Source organism: Drosophila novamexicana, unplaced genomic scaffold, assembly GCF_003285875.2.
Source record: "Drosophila novamexicana strain 15010-1031.04,08,12 unplaced genomic scaffold, DnovRS2.1 tig00000193-arrow-pilon, whole genome shotgun sequence".
Lineage (NCBI taxonomy): Eukaryota > Metazoa > Arthropoda > Insecta > Diptera > Drosophilidae > Drosophila > Drosophila novamexicana.
This window is the reverse complement of record NW_020824787.1, coordinates 4,281,523-4,300,293: the sequence shown is the minus strand read 5'-3', so window position 1 is coordinate 4,300,293 and position 18,771 is coordinate 4,281,523. Positions and strand designations below refer to the sequence as shown.

Sequence of the window (18,771 nt, the reverse complement as noted above, 5' to 3'; positions counted from 1 at the left end):
AATCCGATTAGAAGTGATGTTTCAATAGAGTTTTAATTGCAATTGACAATATTTAAGCTGCATTAATTATAAATAATTAAATATGTACGTTGAATAGAAGTAAACATTTTAATTAAGTTAACGTGATTCGGCTGAGAAACACTTAACTGTACCTGGGCATGTTATTGTTAAGGCCCGTCTAATAATATAAGTTCTAAAAAAGATGTTAATTGACGTTAACATGAGATTGATTAACAGAGTTAGGGAATGTTTTCGTTAAACATATTGTAAGTCTATTACATATTTGAGGAAGAAATTAAGAAAGCTGCCTGTTTAAAAAACAGCTTGCTAAATAATATAAGGCAACTTTTTTGCTGGACAACAAAATTTAAATTTCTAAGTAAGCTAAAGTTATGAAACCTTTTGTATTATCATATGTTATCAGAAGAGCTGTATAAACTCACACATATTATGCAGAATATCCTATATTCATTAAATCTATATATGAGAACCGCTAGGTATTCAGATGAATCAGATATATATGCCAAACAGTTGTAGCTCTATTATTATTACATGTTCTTAACATTTAATATCATATTTTTTACTGACAAAATATCTATTGAAATTTCAAAAGAATTCTGGCTAAGCACTAAGCTCGCTTTATGGGGTACAATATCTAATTTTTATTTCGCCATAAAAACCAAAATGATGTGGTTCAATGAATTTTTAATGAAAACTCAAAAATGAATTCAAATTTATTTACGATTTATGAATAAGGAAAACTAAATTGACTTTTGTACAGTAAAATTAATATAAAAATAAATTAATCGACTATATTTAACGAGTGCAGTTAACAGGTCACGCCCACCCACCCCAATCAAACCGCTCAGCTCCATTGACGCCCACAAAAGCTAAACCTATTGCAGCATAAAAAGTTCAGAGACCATAAAAAGCAACAACAACTAAAAAGCGCTGGCTCTAATGAATGCTTGCTGGGTCAGGGAAGGAAATGGCGGGGAGCGCCTCAGCACAAGTTAAAAAGTAAACCCAACGACAACAACTTGAAGGGTAGAATGAAGAGAACGACTATAACGACAGATTGAACCCTTCGCTTTTAATGCAATTAAGTTTAATTGAAAATTTTCACTCCAAATTATGAGCCGAACGTGTTGTTATGGGGCACTCAAAGGGCGGACAGGCCGTTAGATAGACGACAGACACCCCCCTAATCAGGCAGATGGAAATTAACATGCACACCCATACACACATACACATAGAGAGAAACACGTAGGGATAGCTGTGTAGAAGCGTGTCCTTTGGTGCTTTGCACGTACTGTGGCCCAGAATGGGTCGCAGCCTGGCTGGCAGAATGAGTGAAAGCAATCAAGCGTCCAAATCACTAGCCGAAAAACCGAAGGCAGCTGAAAGTTTGCTTTGATGCGAGCCGCAGAGCACGCAGAGCAAGCGAGAACTGCCAGCTCGTCCAGGACTTTATTACAAAACAAACAAGCAGAAGCAGCAGCAGCAGCATCAGCAGCAAAGTCATCCGATGCGCAGGACCAAGACCAGCTACAGTTCCACTTCTACTTCCCAGCGGCTGCCCACTCGGCATTTAACTTATCTTTTATCTTGATTGCTGTTGACGATGACAAGGATAATGATGATGATGGTGTTAGCGTTCGTCCTCTCTGCCGATGTCCTGTGATTTTAGTTTACCTGCCCCACTCCGACGCCCCTGACAGGATATCTGTTTATACAAGCGACTGCCGCTTGATTTTAATTAGCATTTGACACAGCTGCTTGACACGAAACAAATTTTTGTGATCCCAGCTTGTGGGTGGTGCAGGTGGTGCAGCTATTTGCTGCTTAATGAGCCATCACACAACTGGAATTTCAAATGTCCCGATGTGCAAATAAAAATATCGTATGGCTGGCAACAACTTGCCCGTGCCCAGCTGTAACATTTTACGCTTCACAAACTTTTGTTGCCAAATAGCTCGCAAAGGTGCACCTAATTTATGCAATAGGAAAGAGGAACTACTTTATGGTTGGCATGTGTATACGCTTTTATGAGTTCTTAAAAGGTAAGAAATAAAAGGATGTTGATCAATTCGGATAATTTGAGATAGAAGCGAATATCTTTAAACAAATATACCATCGGGAGAAAAATAAAATAGATAAGATATGTATTTCGAGCTGTCAAGATTGTACTGTTAAAACTCTGCTATTAATACTTCTCTTTCAAGACTCCACAATCTAAATACTACTGTTAATAGTCAAGATTGGGCACGTAGAAGTGTAGACTTTTGACTGGGATGAATTAATTGTGCAAACAGAACTGTGGAGAATAGACGGCCAAAAGACTCTGAAGACTTTGACGTGGAAGCAAAAGTCGACAGTTGATAATTGTATGTGGAGACATTGGATTAGCAAATGATAATGATCTGAACTCTTCAGAGATACTTTTCCACAAATCTTTTTTAATCAATTTAAATGTCAGCAGAAATTTACAATACCCTGCAAAGATACAGTGTCTGAACTAACGGATAGTGACATACACAAATACACGAACACACCTGCCCAGTTACACATACATTGCTAGATATTTCGTGTACCAGAAAATTCAATGTGAAAAGTTTGTTTTTGAGCGAAATGTTTGGATGTGGGTGGCTGTGGATGGTTGTGGGTGGTGGTGCGCTAAGCTTGCGTCAAGGCAGCAACTTTTGGCCAGACCCAAGTGCAATTGCATACACTTAGTTGTATCTGTATCTGCATAAAACGCCACACATTCGACATGTGTTTTCTTCTTTTTTTTGGGAGTGGGTGCAACGAGGGGGGCAGGAGATTGGCTGCGGTTGCAGGTGAATGTGGAACAGCAGTAGAAAAAGTATCTATACAACTGGCTCGACTGACTGAGTGGGCGGTCGCTTTGGGTATTCGGGTAAAACTTACAGCAAGCCAGATGCTACGAATGTCTAAAAGTATTTGCACATTTCGGCAAGGGGTGCGGTGCATTGCATTTGGCATTGTAATGCATTTAGTGGGTGCCACAGCGCTGGGAGTGGGCCAAAGTTTAGACAGGTTTAAGGGTGGATAAAGCTGGGTGTGGGTGGGTGTGACAGGGGCTGCACTTTGAAGTATGTCAATGCAAATGTGTGTGTGTGTGTGTGTGTGTGTTCAGTCTCTCGTATGTTTTGAATTATTTATATTATTTGCACTTTATATGCAGGCAGCGAGATCGAGACACCCGAACAGGCCAAGTCGCTGGCAGACAGTTTTCCTCTCGGAAAATATATATATTTTCCAGTTGTTGGCAAAACATTTGCAAGTGACATTGAGTTGATGCCAATGCATCGCTCGCCTGCTCTTTGCATTTATTACATTTCGCAATTTAACCACAAAAATCTTGACTCCTGACATGTTTACAAGTCGCATGGGGTGGAAACTATTACAGGGTGTGGCCTCTACAATTAGAAAAGGTGTCAAAAAAACACTCACACACTTGCACACACCCCAAATAGCAGCTAGCCAAAAAAAAGAAGCAATTCATTTGAAAAACTTGTGAGTCATTGTCAAAATTCAAGCCCTCCCACATCTCAGAACCCAACCCTTGCCTCTTAACAGCTAGAGCGTAAAAAAGAAACAAATGAAGAAAAAAATGTTTTTGGTCTAAACGATAAATTTTATGGCCACATTGTTGTTGCTTGTTTGTTGTTGATCCAGTTGCTGTTGCTGTTGTTGCTTGTGCGTCGTTGTGATTCATAACTAAACAAAAACTTTTCACAACATCCCCGGAAACAATTTGCTGCACACGAAGCATTTACAAACTTTAATTTGACTCATTTGGTTGTTGTTCCCGGGCTGTTGCCTATTCAAAAGAAAAATATCCAACATATTTCTGTCGAAATGAACTCGACTTCACAGAGGCGACAATGAAGCTTGTGCCGAGATATGTTCCATAATTTCGGGTGGTTGAACGTAAAGTTGGAATAGAAAAGAAATGGTATGCGGACAAATATATCATAAAGCTTAAAGCTTAAGAGAATACTTGAAATAATTTTGGTTTTATTAAGGTAATTTTTATATACTATCCAATGAGGATTATAATGGCTGTGTTTTTATTTTTAAATGTGATATAATAATATTCGTTATCTAAATAATATCGTTATAAGACATATATAAATTATGTCGAGAATTTTCCTTCCAAATACGGCCAGATACTACAAAGTAAAGATATTGAAAGACTTTGCAAGGGACAATAATTCACGCGAGCTGTTTATTCTAATTCCGAATATATTCGGAATAATTTAAAAATTTACTATAAAAGAATTCAATAAATAAATAAGTCGAACGATAAAATAAAACGAAAATTTAAGCCCAGAATAATTGTAAATATATATTTTTCATATCCATTGTATATTCATGAGCATAATCAAATACTTTAAAACTGGGTTGGAATATAGTTAAAAAATCTCACAACAACTTTGTGCTGATTTCGCAGTTTGTTGACGTTGCAATTCTTGTCGTTGTTGTAATTGTTGTTGCAGGCTAAAACTTTGCGTGTGCATTTAATGAAACGACTTGCAACTAAATAATTCAATTAGCAAACTGAAAACTGCATTCAGAAACTCGCACTGCCCACAGCCCATAGCCCAGAGGCCTACTAATTTAGTTTTAATTGCATGCCAGTCCTTACCCTACATATATACATATATATATATATGTATGTACACAGGATGCATATATAGGTTGTTGTGTGTGGTTTGTGTATATGTTGGCCAGGCGTACAAAGAATGTAACAACATGGGGAAAATGCACGAAATTTGCATAAATTGCTAAAACGACAAAGGCATTTCCAAGCGCTTATGCAAAATGCAAAACTGCCAAGCGCCAAAAGGACTAGAGAAATAACCCAAAGAAACCGGAACGAAGAATGAAGGACGAAGGCGAAGACGTCGTCATAGACGAAGACGAAGACGTCCTGTGAGTGCCGTCGAGTGCTCGACCCTGGCATGGCGAAAAATGCCTGAAGAGCATTTCTGAGTGCAGTTTTGGTCGCTGGCAACAACGGTTTTCGAAACTGGGTTTCACTTAACAAGCAAAATATTTGCAGCAATTTCCTTAAACATTTTCTTTTTGTTTCAGCACGCTGTGCATGTGTGCATGTGTGTGTGTGTGTGTGTGAAATAACACACATTTGCATGCTTGCTTTTGTTGCCTGCATTGTTTGTTGCCTGGCGGCCAAAAAAATAAAAAAGCAAAAACACAGACGGAAGGAAAAACAAAGCCAAGAACTGAGCGACTTCAACGCGTCGCCGCATTTGCCTCATGTGCTGCATACTTTGAGGCGTTCTCGCCTCTTACATCATCAATCAAGTGCCCTGGAGGCACTCTCCTTGTTGCTGGCTCTTTAGATTGTTGTTTTAATTAGGGCGCTGCTAATTGTTTTAGTAGCATACTTTTGGGCAAGCACACACACACACACACACACAGACGAAACTGTGTTACGAGTAGTTGCTGCACGTCCATCCAGTGCGATAATTAAATTCTGTGCCATAATTTATGTGCTGCAACAACAGCTGCTGCTAAGCAAATTTATCTAGCGGGTGGCCCAAAATATATTGCATGTACTAGTACTTCGTTTCAGTTTGCTGAGAACAAAGGCAGGGAAAACAACTCAGATGGAAAAGTTAGTAAACTTAAAGTTAAGCTCAACTTTACTGGGACTTTACGCATATTTTTGAAAATATCTTTAAATATAGATATAGTCTGAACTCTCCTAATTGACTCTCCCAATGGACACACCTATTGGGCAGATACCCCTCTCTTACCATCATATATCAATCCATGTCTATATCAAGCTACCTAGATGACATACAATTGAATTATTTTTTGAACATGTGTATTGTTTATCCCGATTTCTTAGCCAAACTTGGCATAAAAACTCATAATATATAAACATAGTCCCATCAACAACGAAACAACATATCATTTAGAAGCGATTGCTACCTTTATGAATTTTCATCATTCGCCAACTTTACTACGCTTCGAATTATGGCCTGAGAAATATTTTTGTAAGTTCGGCTTCGATATCTTGACAACATCGGGCTTTCACATCATAAAGCTCATATGAAAACAACCTGAAAATAATATATATAAATATAAGTATAACTAAGTTCTCAAAATGGTTTATTGTTATCTAAACAATTTCTTTTACTAAGTTTTCAGCTTATTAAGCAAATTGTAATTCCGCCATCGTCTGTTGTAATTGATCAATCTTGACTTCTAATCTTTTGAATTGATATTTAAATACGAGCTTCTGGTACACGCATGTGCCCATACAGACACACACACACACACATACACAGAGTGAAACAACGTTTTCCTTATAACCCCCTCTCTTGGCTCTACCCCTGCCCAGCCGCCCTTGTTTGTCATTTGTAAAAACAACCTTTTTTAGGTGTTGAATATTTCCGCAGGGCATCAACCACAAACGCAACCAGAAGCCAGTTCGCTTCTTGATCCTCGTCTGGTCAGCAAAGATATGTAAGCACTAAAAACAAAAAAAAAGTACACGGTCCAGCAACGTTTGGTCCCAAAAAAAATAAAAAAATGAACAGAGCACCACCCACATGCGACATTTAACCCTCAAAATGTGCGCATTGAACACATTTTGGCTCAACTTCAGTTTCATTTGTTGGCGTTCGTTTTTTTTCCTGTTTTGTTTGCGTGTTGATTTTTGACCCAGCCATAACTGCCCTGCCCCTGCCTCCACTCCAACGCCAGTTGGCACTTCAGCATGTTTTTTTTTCATTGCTGAAATAACATTGACATGCGTCTTGCCTGGGAGAGCCGCCGGCAACATGCAACACGTCTCGACATCCCTTCAGCTCGATGCGGATTCGGAGTTCGGGATTCGCCTTTTTTTCCACCACCCCCCAATTTCAATTCGATTTACAGCTCGACTTTGTGCAGCGTCTGCTGCATGACATGCAACTTTTGCCTGCAGCTGTGAATTTGTTGTTGCTGCTGTCAATGTTGCTGTTGTAGCTGTTATTGCTATTGTTGTTGTCATGTTGCTGGCAATGTGCAATCAGCAGCAACAACAACAGCTGCGTTTTTCCTTATTTAATAACGTTTCAATATTCCAACATTTTCTGACATATCAATTTTCAAACGGCGAGCTTACACCAACAGCAACAGCTACAGCTGCAGATACAGATACATTTATATACATAGATATATATATTTTTGTACAGCTTTATAGATTTATGCTGCGATATAAATAAAGTTTTCCGTCGTCGCCCAAGTTGCGTGAGTTGTGTTCTGTTAGCGATAGGGTGTGCGTGTGTGACAGCAAATTGTTTATATATGACAGGAAAATTGAAATTTATGTATTTACCACTGACAGATTGCTTATGACTAAACATACGATTTATGTGCCACACATAAACTTTGTGGCAAGACAAACGTGTTGAGCACTGTTTAACGATTGGGGCAAAAGGGTTGACATCAAATATACCACTTTTTGCTTTGCAGCAGATTTGCAAGTGTTAATCCGGCCTATCTGCTTCCCTTCTCTTTTCACAACTTATCCGAATCGAGAGGAATTTTGCTGCTGATTTGCACTTAAATAATATATAATAATTTATCATTCAAATATTTGAAATTCAAATTTATATTTAAATGTGTAATTGCTCAACTTTTTATTCTATAATTTAAAACAAGTGTCACATTAAAGGAAAAGTAGCTTTTAACTCAATGAAATTGAAAGCTATCTTCAAATACTTAACATTGTCAGCACCAAATATATTGACAAATTGGATACCTTTATAGCTTTGAGTTCATTTAACTCTAAATTTAACTCTAAATAACTCATTTTTGTGCATTCAATATAACATTTATGTGAAAATATGAAACTTACAATTTTATAAACAATTTTGTTATAAATTTTTATTTCTCCACTTTTATTTTGTGCCAATTGTATCTGTTAAAACTAACAGAATCAAACAAATTTATTTTCCATTTTTTAACATTTATGTTTTCTCTTTTTCCTGAATATTTGCAAGGCTAAAATTACACAGAATTGCACTTTTACATTTCTTAATTTTTGTTTCTTATTCCATATTAAAAGTGCTCAAAACTTGAAACCAATTTAAACTAAATAAAATTCATTTTTATTTTAATGTCCTAATTTGAAATGTTCACTCTTTTATATACATGCCATTTCATTTATTTTTAATTGTGATTTTCAAGACCAAGTGTCAATTATTTGAAATTCTTCATCTCTTAGATTCTTTCCGTAATAATCCGTCCTGGTTGTAAGTCAAATATTGCCCTATTTATTTGCCTTGTCAGAGAATTGTAAGCTGCATTTGGAATGCACGTAAATGAAACTAAAACTATGTTAATCCTTTGAGCAACTCGGCTGTTTCCATGGCAACCTGTGCCCAGGTCTTAGCTACACTCCCCTTCTCCCGCCGCTGCTTGCACTGCCCCTCTTCTAGTTAATTTAGCAGTTTCGCATTATGCAAAAACAAAAAACTACTTAACTGCTAAGCTGCGCTGCGGTTCTTTGCCGCATATGCAAATTCACACAAATTAATTCCAAACTGAACCTTTGAACACCCGCCACGGGCGAATGCTGATATAAAATCCTGCCCTGCCCCTGCCGCTGCCCTACATCTGGTCGCTCTGCGACAGTTGAATTGCAACTGCAACTTCATTTGCAACGTCAACGGCAATGCGCATTAACATTGTTTTCATTTGCCAGGGAGATCTTTTAACATTTGCCAAACCGCTGACGACTGGCAACTGGCAACTGGCGACTGACGCAGCGGAAAAAGGAAACTCCCCATATATACCCCTTCCCCTGCCCTGTCTTGCATATACAATCCCAGTGCAATTTGTATAAAAAGCGCTTTAACCTCTTCATTGCTCATTCTGCATCCCTTCTCCAGGTTCACATCCGCCGCGAATAGTGGAGCATCCCATAGATACGACGGTGCCACGACACGAGCCAGCGACGCTTAATTGCAAGGCAGAGGGCTCTCCCACGCCCACAATTCAATGGTACAAGGATGGCGTACCGCTAAAGATACTGCCGGGCTCGCATCGCATAACCCTACCAGCGGGCGGATTGTTTTTCCTCAAGGTAAGTGCACAGAATATGCCATTGTCAACGCTTCAAGTCGCATCCGAGATACTCTACCGAGGGTCACATGCAAATGTGGAGTGAAGAATAAAATGAAAGAACTCAATCAGGAATATAAACAAATTAAACTAGGCAACAAAAATAAATTAATAAAATATTATTTGGCAATAAAAATTCGCATTCGCATAAGTCTGGGAATCAATCTTTGAATCTATTAGACTCTAAAAAAATATAGATTAAGTAATTTCAAAGGGACTTATAAGTATGTTAAGTATTTGTTAGGACAAAGAATTTGTACTCAGCCTATATAATATCATATGATATTATATGTTATATATTATTCTTGAAAACTCAGTTTAGGAATAGAAAATTAATGGAAAAACTGAATCTATTATCCAGTAAGAAATATAGAATTCCTTTAAAAAATCTGTTGTCCATATAAAAATGTATATTTAGCTAGAAACCATCTGCCATTGTTTATTGCAAAGAGTTCTTCAGGCGCACCAATCCCAATGCTCTCTATTCACACCAATAGCAACAATAATATTCGCACATTCTTTTGGGGGCACAGCTCATCGTGAAGCTCATTGTATCCTTTGGCGAGGCCAGCGAAATGCGCTTGTGGCATATTTACATTATTTCAGTGGTTCGCTTACTTATTATTATTATATTTCTGTTATTTTTCCTCTTTTCTTTTATTATTTTCCAGCATGCATAATTATTATTTTGCTGCTGTTGCTGCTGCTGCTGCTGCTGCTGTCTCCGCACTTTCATTCACAATAAGAGTCGCAGAAAATGTGCAGGAAAATGGGAGGCGGGGCAGCTGGGCGCTGTTTAAAAATTTTCATTTTGCCCGGCCAGCTGTTGAGTGATGAACAAACTAATTGCTTTTATTTTTACTTATTTTTTTCTCTTACACATATTTTTAATGTATATGTTTGGATATACCTTTTGCACGCTGCGAAAATATTTTCGCAAGCATTTTCGCTGGGGCGGCCAACAACTTCATTAACGTAAGGTAAACAAACATTAAGAGGGACGCTGAGTGTGATGGCCAGGGGCAGGGGCAGCAGCAGAGTAGGAGATATCGAAGCCAAAAGCAGCAGCAGCCAGACAAATAAAGACAAACGGAAGTTGGCAGGCAACGCAGCAAAAGTCAGCTGCCTGATGAGCTTCAAGTATGTGTGTGTGTGTGTGTGTGGGTAAGTGAGTGTGTGTGCTGTGGCAGCAACATGGAGCAGGCAGCAGGCAGCTGGTAGCAGCAATAGCTGTGGCAGCACTTGGACTGAGCACTCAGCAATTTACGATGCAAAAAGCCAACGGCTTAACAGCGCGTTGATTATGCTGATGATGCAGTCGGAGACGCTGCTGCGGCCAGGACATTTGGGTGGTGCTCCCAGCTGCCACTCTCGAGCTGCATTTGTAGCCTGCCACTTTTCACACTCGATCTGTGCTGGCTGTCTGCTAGACTGTGCTTATGTATTCGCATTCGCAGTCGCATTTGTGTTTGTATTTGTCAGCTGCGCGTGTATTTGTTTATCACTTAAGTGCAAAAAAGGATACAGGATGCAGGATTCCAGCAATCAGACTTCAGACACGCTTTTCCGCTTTCTAAATGTTGTTGCTCTTATTTATTTTCACTCTCCTCTTTTCTTTCGTCTAACGAGCTCTAAATGAATTAATTCCAAAGCAGCTCTATGCTCGCCTTTGCTCAATATCCTGTCCACCGTTGCCATATCATGTGGCTCTGCCATTATTTTTAGCCCGTTCGTTCTTGCTGGCCACAATCAATTTGCCTGGCCTGGCCTCACACAGCTGTGTGCGACATTTTTGGCATTTTTGTCAGCCCCGTGAGCACAAAAACTTGTTGGTTATTGAAAATTGTTTTGACACAGGTAAACGAAAGAACATAACTTAAAGTATTTAAACTGTGTGCAATTCGTTAAAGGATGAAAACTAGTGAAAACACAATGTAGATATAGCTCCAATTTAAATAAATTGCTCCAACTCAAATGGTCTAGTTTTATTTTTGTAAATTCGTTATTACTAAAATAATAATACTTACAGCTTTAGTATAACATAATAGTATAATATTATACATTATTACTTACTTGTTCAATAGCTTAGATATAAAGAGTGAATTTTTCCTTAATATAATAATTCCCCATATTCATATATATCTACATTTGCAAATAATTAAAATTTTCATTCCTATCTAGCTTGTTTTCAGCTACAATTGTAGGCTTAAGCATTTAGGTATTTAATGCTCCACTGAGTTATGTTTAATATTCGTTGTGGCTCTATTGTTAGAATTTTTACATTTAGTTAGGGTTTTTTTTATTTTTGAATCCGACATCCTTTGTTTCTACACATAGAACTGACCCTTGGCAATTTCACACGCAAACAATATTCATTTATATTTTTTTCCAGTTAATCCTCGACTTTTTCAGCGCACAAAAGAATACTCCATAAACTAATCCACATAAATTCGTTGCCGGCTTCATTTTAAATTTAAGCCAAGCATTTTATTTCTTTTATTATTCCCTTTTTTTCGAATCTTTTGCCATTTTTCTATGTCACTTGCATAATTTACATTCTAATTCCGCCAGCTTTTCGCCGTGCATACCTCTCCCTCTCTCTCTCACTCTCACTCTCCCTCTTTCAATCGTTCTCTGTCTCTCTTAAGTTACAGACAATTCATCTTACTTATAATGCTAGTGAAGCTTCCACTTCGCCCAGGCATTATAATAACGAGGGGCGCCCTAAAGCTAGCCCCGAAAATGATAGTCCAAAACTATGCAACACTATCAAATTGCGCTCAGCTCATAAGAGAGAGAGAAAGAGAGAGAAAGAGAGAGAGAGAGAGAGAGAGAGACAGTGAGAGACAGTGAGAGACAGGAAGAGAGCGGGAAGCAAGCAAAACAAATATGTGGCAACTTTAATGCGGCGCAGAGTTTTGGAGGGTTCTGTCTTTAAGTAACAATAGGAGACAAGCGGATGGGGAATATGCAATAAAATACAAGAAGGCACAAGCGTATACAAAGTCAGTGTCTGTGTGTGCTCGTGTGTGTATGTGTGTGTGCGTGTTGAGGAAGAGCGCGCGCCCGAAAAATAAAAGCTGAAGTGTAGTGAAAAGTGACAGTGGAGGAGCGAGCAACAGGGAGACAGACAATAATTTACGTAACTGCACGAAAAAAATAATAAAAACGAAGGACGCAAGGACCAGTCAGGACAAATGTTGTAGCACACACACACACACACATACACTCTCCCGTTTGGCGAGGGAGTTGGCAGAGGCAACACATGATTTGTAGCAACTATGCGCTTGTGTTTGTGTGCGCCACTTTGGTTTTGCCTGCCGCACATCATCAGCAGCAAACAGCAGCAGCTGAAGAGGCAACAACTGAATCCTTGCCGCCGCCCACCCATTCCCCGCCCCGCCCAACGCTCCGCTGAAGTTGCCAGTTCGGGTATTCGGGTATATATTTGTACATCTGTCTGGCTGAGTCAAGTGTTTGCATGTAATGCGTTCGTTGGCTTCGCTCAGCATCTAAATGTTTATTTAAACGCCTGCCACATTTGGCTGTAGTTCTGTGGCAAGCTTTAAAATGCCATCAACAATTTGAAGCATAAATCAAGTGCTTTACTGAGCGATTTTGATTGCATTGCAATTTTCGACTGTATTTCATGTGCTTAATTAAAAAACTGGCAAAGCACTTGCGGCAGGTTAAACGTAGCCAAGTTAATGCCACACACATTACTGCAGCTGCCACTTGCCGCAGGGCATAACTTTCAACTGCCGGCGCGTGGAGTACATTTTAATGAGTTTACAAACGCTTGACACATTCGCAGCCTCATAAAAATAAGGCATTTTATATGCTCAGCCCAGTTCCTGGTCCTGCTGCGGGCCCACGTTGCGTATACTTTATATATTTGCATATACAATTTTTTTTATGTGCGGACGCTTATTACCTGCATCTGCGAGGGGAAGCGCTTTGAGAGCCGTTTAATGAACGACTTAACAGGTGGCAAAAAGTCAAGTAGCTGTGCGGACTGCGTGCAAGATGATTGGATTCGCTTCCCAGTTGCGTGGGCTGCAAATTTTAAATTTATTGATGCATCGCGTTTCAAAAGAAACAAGTTTCAGTGGGCGGCAATCGACTGCGTGATTCGCGTTCGCAGTTCAATAACAGCTAAAACAGGTCGTCCGCAGAGTTTTTAACAGTTTTTAATTCGCCTCGAAATGTTCACGGTATATATTTTACGCATCTTCAGAGGAGCGTGAGTATATGTATGCATATCTTTTCTGCTCCTTTTATTTTGTAAACGAGTTTAAAAAGCGAATAAGTTGCAGCTGTATCAAAATAGGTTGCCTTGACACAACTGTCAAAATGTAAGCATGTAGCATGAACAATATCAGCTTATAGTTCCCAAATGGATTAGGCGTTTTCAATCAACGCGCTTAAGCCACTTTAGAATTATAAGCTGACACTGTCCATATTTTAAATTAAATAAATAGGTTTACCATCTAATAAGTTTATCCCGTATTTTTCGATTAATTATCAATTCCATACTATTCTCTGCGGACTCGAACTTGTATACCCAAGTTGTCGACGTCTCTTAAACAACTTGACCACGGGAGACGTTCGGTATCGACATGCTTGTGTAATTATATTAAAGTTCTATATCATGTTTAGGGCACAATAAGTTTACTTATCTTATAAATAAAAATAAAATAGGAAAAAATAAGAGTTTTGCCAGAACTCGAGTTACAAACTGAAATGTGGATTTCAGATTCACATTTTTGTATTAAAAAAATGTGTGTAATTTATTATTTGATGTATGTAGATGTTTCAAATATATATGTCTACCAGCCCAAAGCCTGCCTTGCTTAAATTGCAAAGATTGTTATTTTCTAAAAATAGTTTTAGAGTTTTAATTATATGCAGTTATGAAGACTTCTTTCAAATTATTTAATCAGAGTTTTACACTGTCAATAGAACCTGCAACATTTATAACAACTTTTTAGAGCTTTGCTTGTTGTCTTTTGAATAATTTAGCCAAATAATTAAGTTTTAAGTGGATAACACGACTGTGTATTTTCAATTTCTGCACAATATCGCATCCATTTCAATTTACCTGTTGATTTTAACTGCGACACTTGCCCTGCCCCAACCCCTCCGTAGAGCAGTTGTTAGCTGACATTTAACCAATTTTTTCAATTAAAAGCATTTACACGCCACATTTTACCGACTTTAAATTTAAACAATATTATAAAACACTCGTCCTCACACAGGCACTTACTCTTTATTTATCTCCCACTCGCACTCGCTCTCTGTTTGGGTCTGTCTCTATCTCTTCCTCTCTATTTTACACAATTACAAAATGTTACAACATGAAAACGAAATGGCTCCCAAATGAAATGTTGTAAATTTATGGGTATTTTAAATTAAAACGGAAGCGTGTTTTCAACGCGCGACTACACACAGCTACACACACACACAGACATACACACTAATACACACACACAGTCAATATATTTTATAGCCGCAGTGCTGCGACTCAGCCCCTTGACTCGTGCTCTCCCTGCCCCTCAGCTAAAGACGCACGTAGCACACGGCAGAGCTGCTGCTGCTGTTGTTGTTGTCGTTGTTGTTGTTGTCAAATCAGTTTCAATGTTTGCTGGCAGCACGCACCAAAATACCGAAAAAACAGCAGCAACAACAACAAGGACAACAACAAGGACCATATCAACAACAACAAAGCGCAGCCAATTCGCAGCAATTCGCGTGGCTCAAGTCATTAAAGACATAAATAAATTTATGTGACTTTCGGCGCAGTTTCTTTTCCCCATCCTGTTCCTGTTCACTGTGCCTGTCCGGGCCAAAAATTTAATTTCAGCCAGAAAACACACTGGAAAATAAAAAAGAGCAAAAATAAAAAGAGTCAGCAACATATAGATTACATTGTCTGCGCGTATTATATTTTTATTTGCTTACATTTTTATTTGTCCGCGTTGCCATTGCTACGGATTTGGATTCCTTTATTTTCTTCCTTTTTATTAGAAAGGATAACGTTGCCTGGGACTGCTTCTTTTCTATGTTATTTGTATGAAATTTTAATAGCAAATGCTGCGCATGCAGCTAATGAGCTTAGCTTTTTGCTTTTTGCTCTTTGCAGTCGGCTGTTGCACAATTGACTGAGCGCCGGCCCACGGTGCGTATGCGTATTATTTATATTAAAGCTGCTTATACTCCAAATAAATTTATATGTCATATACAAATGTCATATATGTAAATAAAATATATAATACATCATGTTCTTAAGCAGAAAAATCAATTATTTTCCAAAGGGGTCTTGAGATTTGTACAGAAATTAATATTATGAGAATGATGTATAAAGGGGAAAGCAAATGTTAAGGTTATGATAAAAACTAAACTCTTCATTAAAAATAGGTATTTTAATAATTATGATAAAGCATATATAAGAAAGCATATATCAAGAAAATATGTTTATAATACGCTCATCCGATAATACAAAATAAATTGTCATACATACCTTTAAGAATATTACATAAAATTTCTGAAGAGAAATTTATATCACATACAACTTAAGTCCCTAATCCTTTTGCCTGAATAGACAACAAGCATATACTATGTACATATGTGTTCTTGTGGTAAAGCAAACTTTTGATGGGCATAATAAGATGGTATGGGAAAAGCCAAAGTACAAAGCACTATTAAAACATATATACACATACGTATATATAGAGTTATATTTAAGAACAGATTGCCAGAAGTTTAGCCTGAAGTAAGCGCTTTGCCTTTGAGTTGCCAGCATGACAATTGAGACGCCTGAAGCGCATTCGCTTATTTGTTTTATAAAGCACACCCGCGGCACAACGCACACTCCACACACACATATACATACACACACGCAGGCAGACACACATGAGCAAGATTAAATGAAAGAATAATAGAGCTGAAGAACCCTTTTGTCATCTTCACTTAGCGCAACACTTAATTTCACTTGGATGAGGCGCAGAAGTTGTGTAAATTGTGCGAACTTTGTAGCTGCCGTTGCTGAGATAAATATGACAAACACACACGCTTAAAACACACACACCTACACACTCATGCACACACACACACACACTAACATTCAACACACATTTTGACATTTAATTTTAAGCGCATGTTGGGGAATTTCTTTTGTGCGCCAAAAACAAATAAACAAACTGAAAAGACAAAAACAGTCAGTGAAACAACACAAAATGAAGGGCGGCAAGAAAATGGGGGCGGGTCTGTGTGAAAAGTGCCTGGGGTGAGGGGATATGAAGTAACTATAAAGTTGCTCGAGAGACATTTTATGATTTGAGCACTTGAAGGCAGCAGACGCGCAACAGACAACAGATTGCTGACTGTTTATTATGGCCAAAAAGACAGGCCAACATCGCAAAGTAAGAGAGAAAAGGAGAGAGATAGAGAGAGAAAGAGAGTGAGCAGCTCATGAGATAGAGACTGCAAATCAACGTCTTGAAGTTGCGAAAGCACTTTTTGCAGCCCATTTGTAAAATGACAATAAGAAAGTAAGCAAAGCAATCTAAAAGATGACATAATTCCAATATACCCTGTAAGTGTGGCAGCAAAAAGGCAGGCTTAGCTGATGTGCGTATAGGTTAAGCATGAATTTATAATGAATGTATAATAAGTTAAGATATTATTTTAAACAAGTTTGTTTATATATGTATTTCCATAGGATTATCCAGTTTATTATTCAAATTCTTTATTGTTATTTATTTGACATTTTTTAGAATTTGTTACGATACATTTAAAAGAAAGCTCATGAATTTTTCTTAGTAAGAATTTACTGATTTAATTGTTTTTTGATTTTTAAAATTTAAAATTAAAAATATATTTAATTTGGCATTTATCGCATGATAGCTTAAGTATTTGCCGAAATACGACTCCGAACCACTTTTAAACCGGCTTAAGAAGTAGAATCGTATTTTTCTAAGGAAGTTTACTGTCAAGTTCTCAAATTACCAGTTTAGGAATCACATCTCAAAGCAGTTTATCAAGTCTAAAGCAACTCTAAGATAAAGATTACATTATCATGGAATATTACATCAGTCAAACTGTAGCTACAGACTAAAACTGCCGCCCTTAAAGGGTATATGGTATGAAAAAACAATCTTTTACTCATTTCAATTAAAATTTGCTCACATTTGGCCCTCAGTTTGTGCACTTACTGACAACTTTTCAACTCCAACTTCTCTGTTTTTATTTTTGCAGGTTGTCAATTCACGTCGCGAAACAGATGCTGGCATCTACTGGTGCGAGGCCAAGAACGAACTGGGCGTGGCACGGAGTCGCAATGCCACGCTGCAAGTGGCGGGTAAGTCGTATATCCTACACAAGGTCTTCTTCTTATAGCCACACACCACATGCTGCTGCGGGCGACGGCGTCTGGCCACGCACGACTTTGCGTTTTTTTAATATTCTAAATTGATGTTGATTTTTCGCCGCAGTTGTTGTTTTTGTTGTTGTTGGGTTTCGATATGCTCAGGGCAGCTCTTTTTTTTTTTTGTTTGGCTGAGAGTTGGTGGCTTGTTAGGGGGGGTTTTTTGTGGCACCGCCCACTTAACTAACTAGCTGAGCTGCGTTTACAAGTTTTCCGCATGAACGCACCCACTTGTCTTGTCAGAGGTCTCTGCTCCTGCCTCTATTAACCCGTTTCAGTTTTTTTTCCGCGCGCTCTCTCTCTCTCTCTCTCTCTCTCTTGCTTTCCTTCTCCATCTGTCTATCTCTCTCTCTATTAACTATTTTTGCTCTTTTTGCTAGATTTTGACTTTTAAAGCCTTTTCAGCTGGTTAGTTGGGTGCTTGGTTGACTGAACCGAGCTGAATTTCAGTTTTTCCAGCATTTTCTTTTTATCAGTCTGTGTGTGTGTATGAGTGTGTATGATTTATGGCTACATATGAAGAGGGTGTAGCCATATTTAGATTGGGCAAGGTCTGTTTGACAACAACTTGAGTTGGCACAATAAACTTCAAAATGAACCACTTAACTCGTGCGGAAAACTTAATCAAATCTCATTTCAGGCACCTAAACTCACATCAAATTATGATGTAATCAAAATACATCAAATGAGAGGCATATTTAAATGCTTAATGCCAGCATACAGAACTCTGAAGCTTATGTTAGGTTGGGTATTCGGTTTGATTGATTTGATAAAAAAAAAATCAAATATAAAAGCAATATTTAAAAACTAAATATATGAGCTCACATTTGATACCAGAAAATTATGTTTTTATTTGCATATATTAAACTTAATAGAAAAGTATAAATTATATAAGTTATGTGATCTGTTTTCTTTTAAATTTTAATTCGATTTAATAGTTTCAAAGGTTTTGAATGTCATTTATCAAATGGTTACTCCGTAGCAATGCGAAATTTCCATTATTTATATTGAAAAGCTATTTCGGGAACATTTTTCAAGCTCTGCTTTTCGCCATATCTTTCGGTTGTAGCGTATTTTTAGGCCAAAAACGAGGCATTTGTGGCCCCATTTGAGCTCCCAATTGCCCTATTGCCACCGCAGACCTCCACTTTGTCTTTTGTTGGCCAATATTTCTT

General features: G+C 38.1%; 1 protein-coding gene across 1 annotated transcript in view; it reads left to right on the top strand.

The window, feature by feature from the left end:
• The window catches only part of LOC115758998 (roundabout homolog 2), a 46,059-nt gene that overhangs the window by 10,685 nt on the left and 16,603 nt on the right, over positions 1-18,771 (top strand). Inside the window, exons 2-3 of the mRNA XM_030699799.1 lie at positions 8,940-9,133; positions 17,428-17,530. Of these exons, the coding sequence (XP_030555659.1) occupies positions 8,940-9,133; positions 17,428-17,530 (297 nt within the window). The remainder of the gene's footprint in view (positions 1-8,939; positions 9,134-17,427; positions 17,531-18,771) is intronic.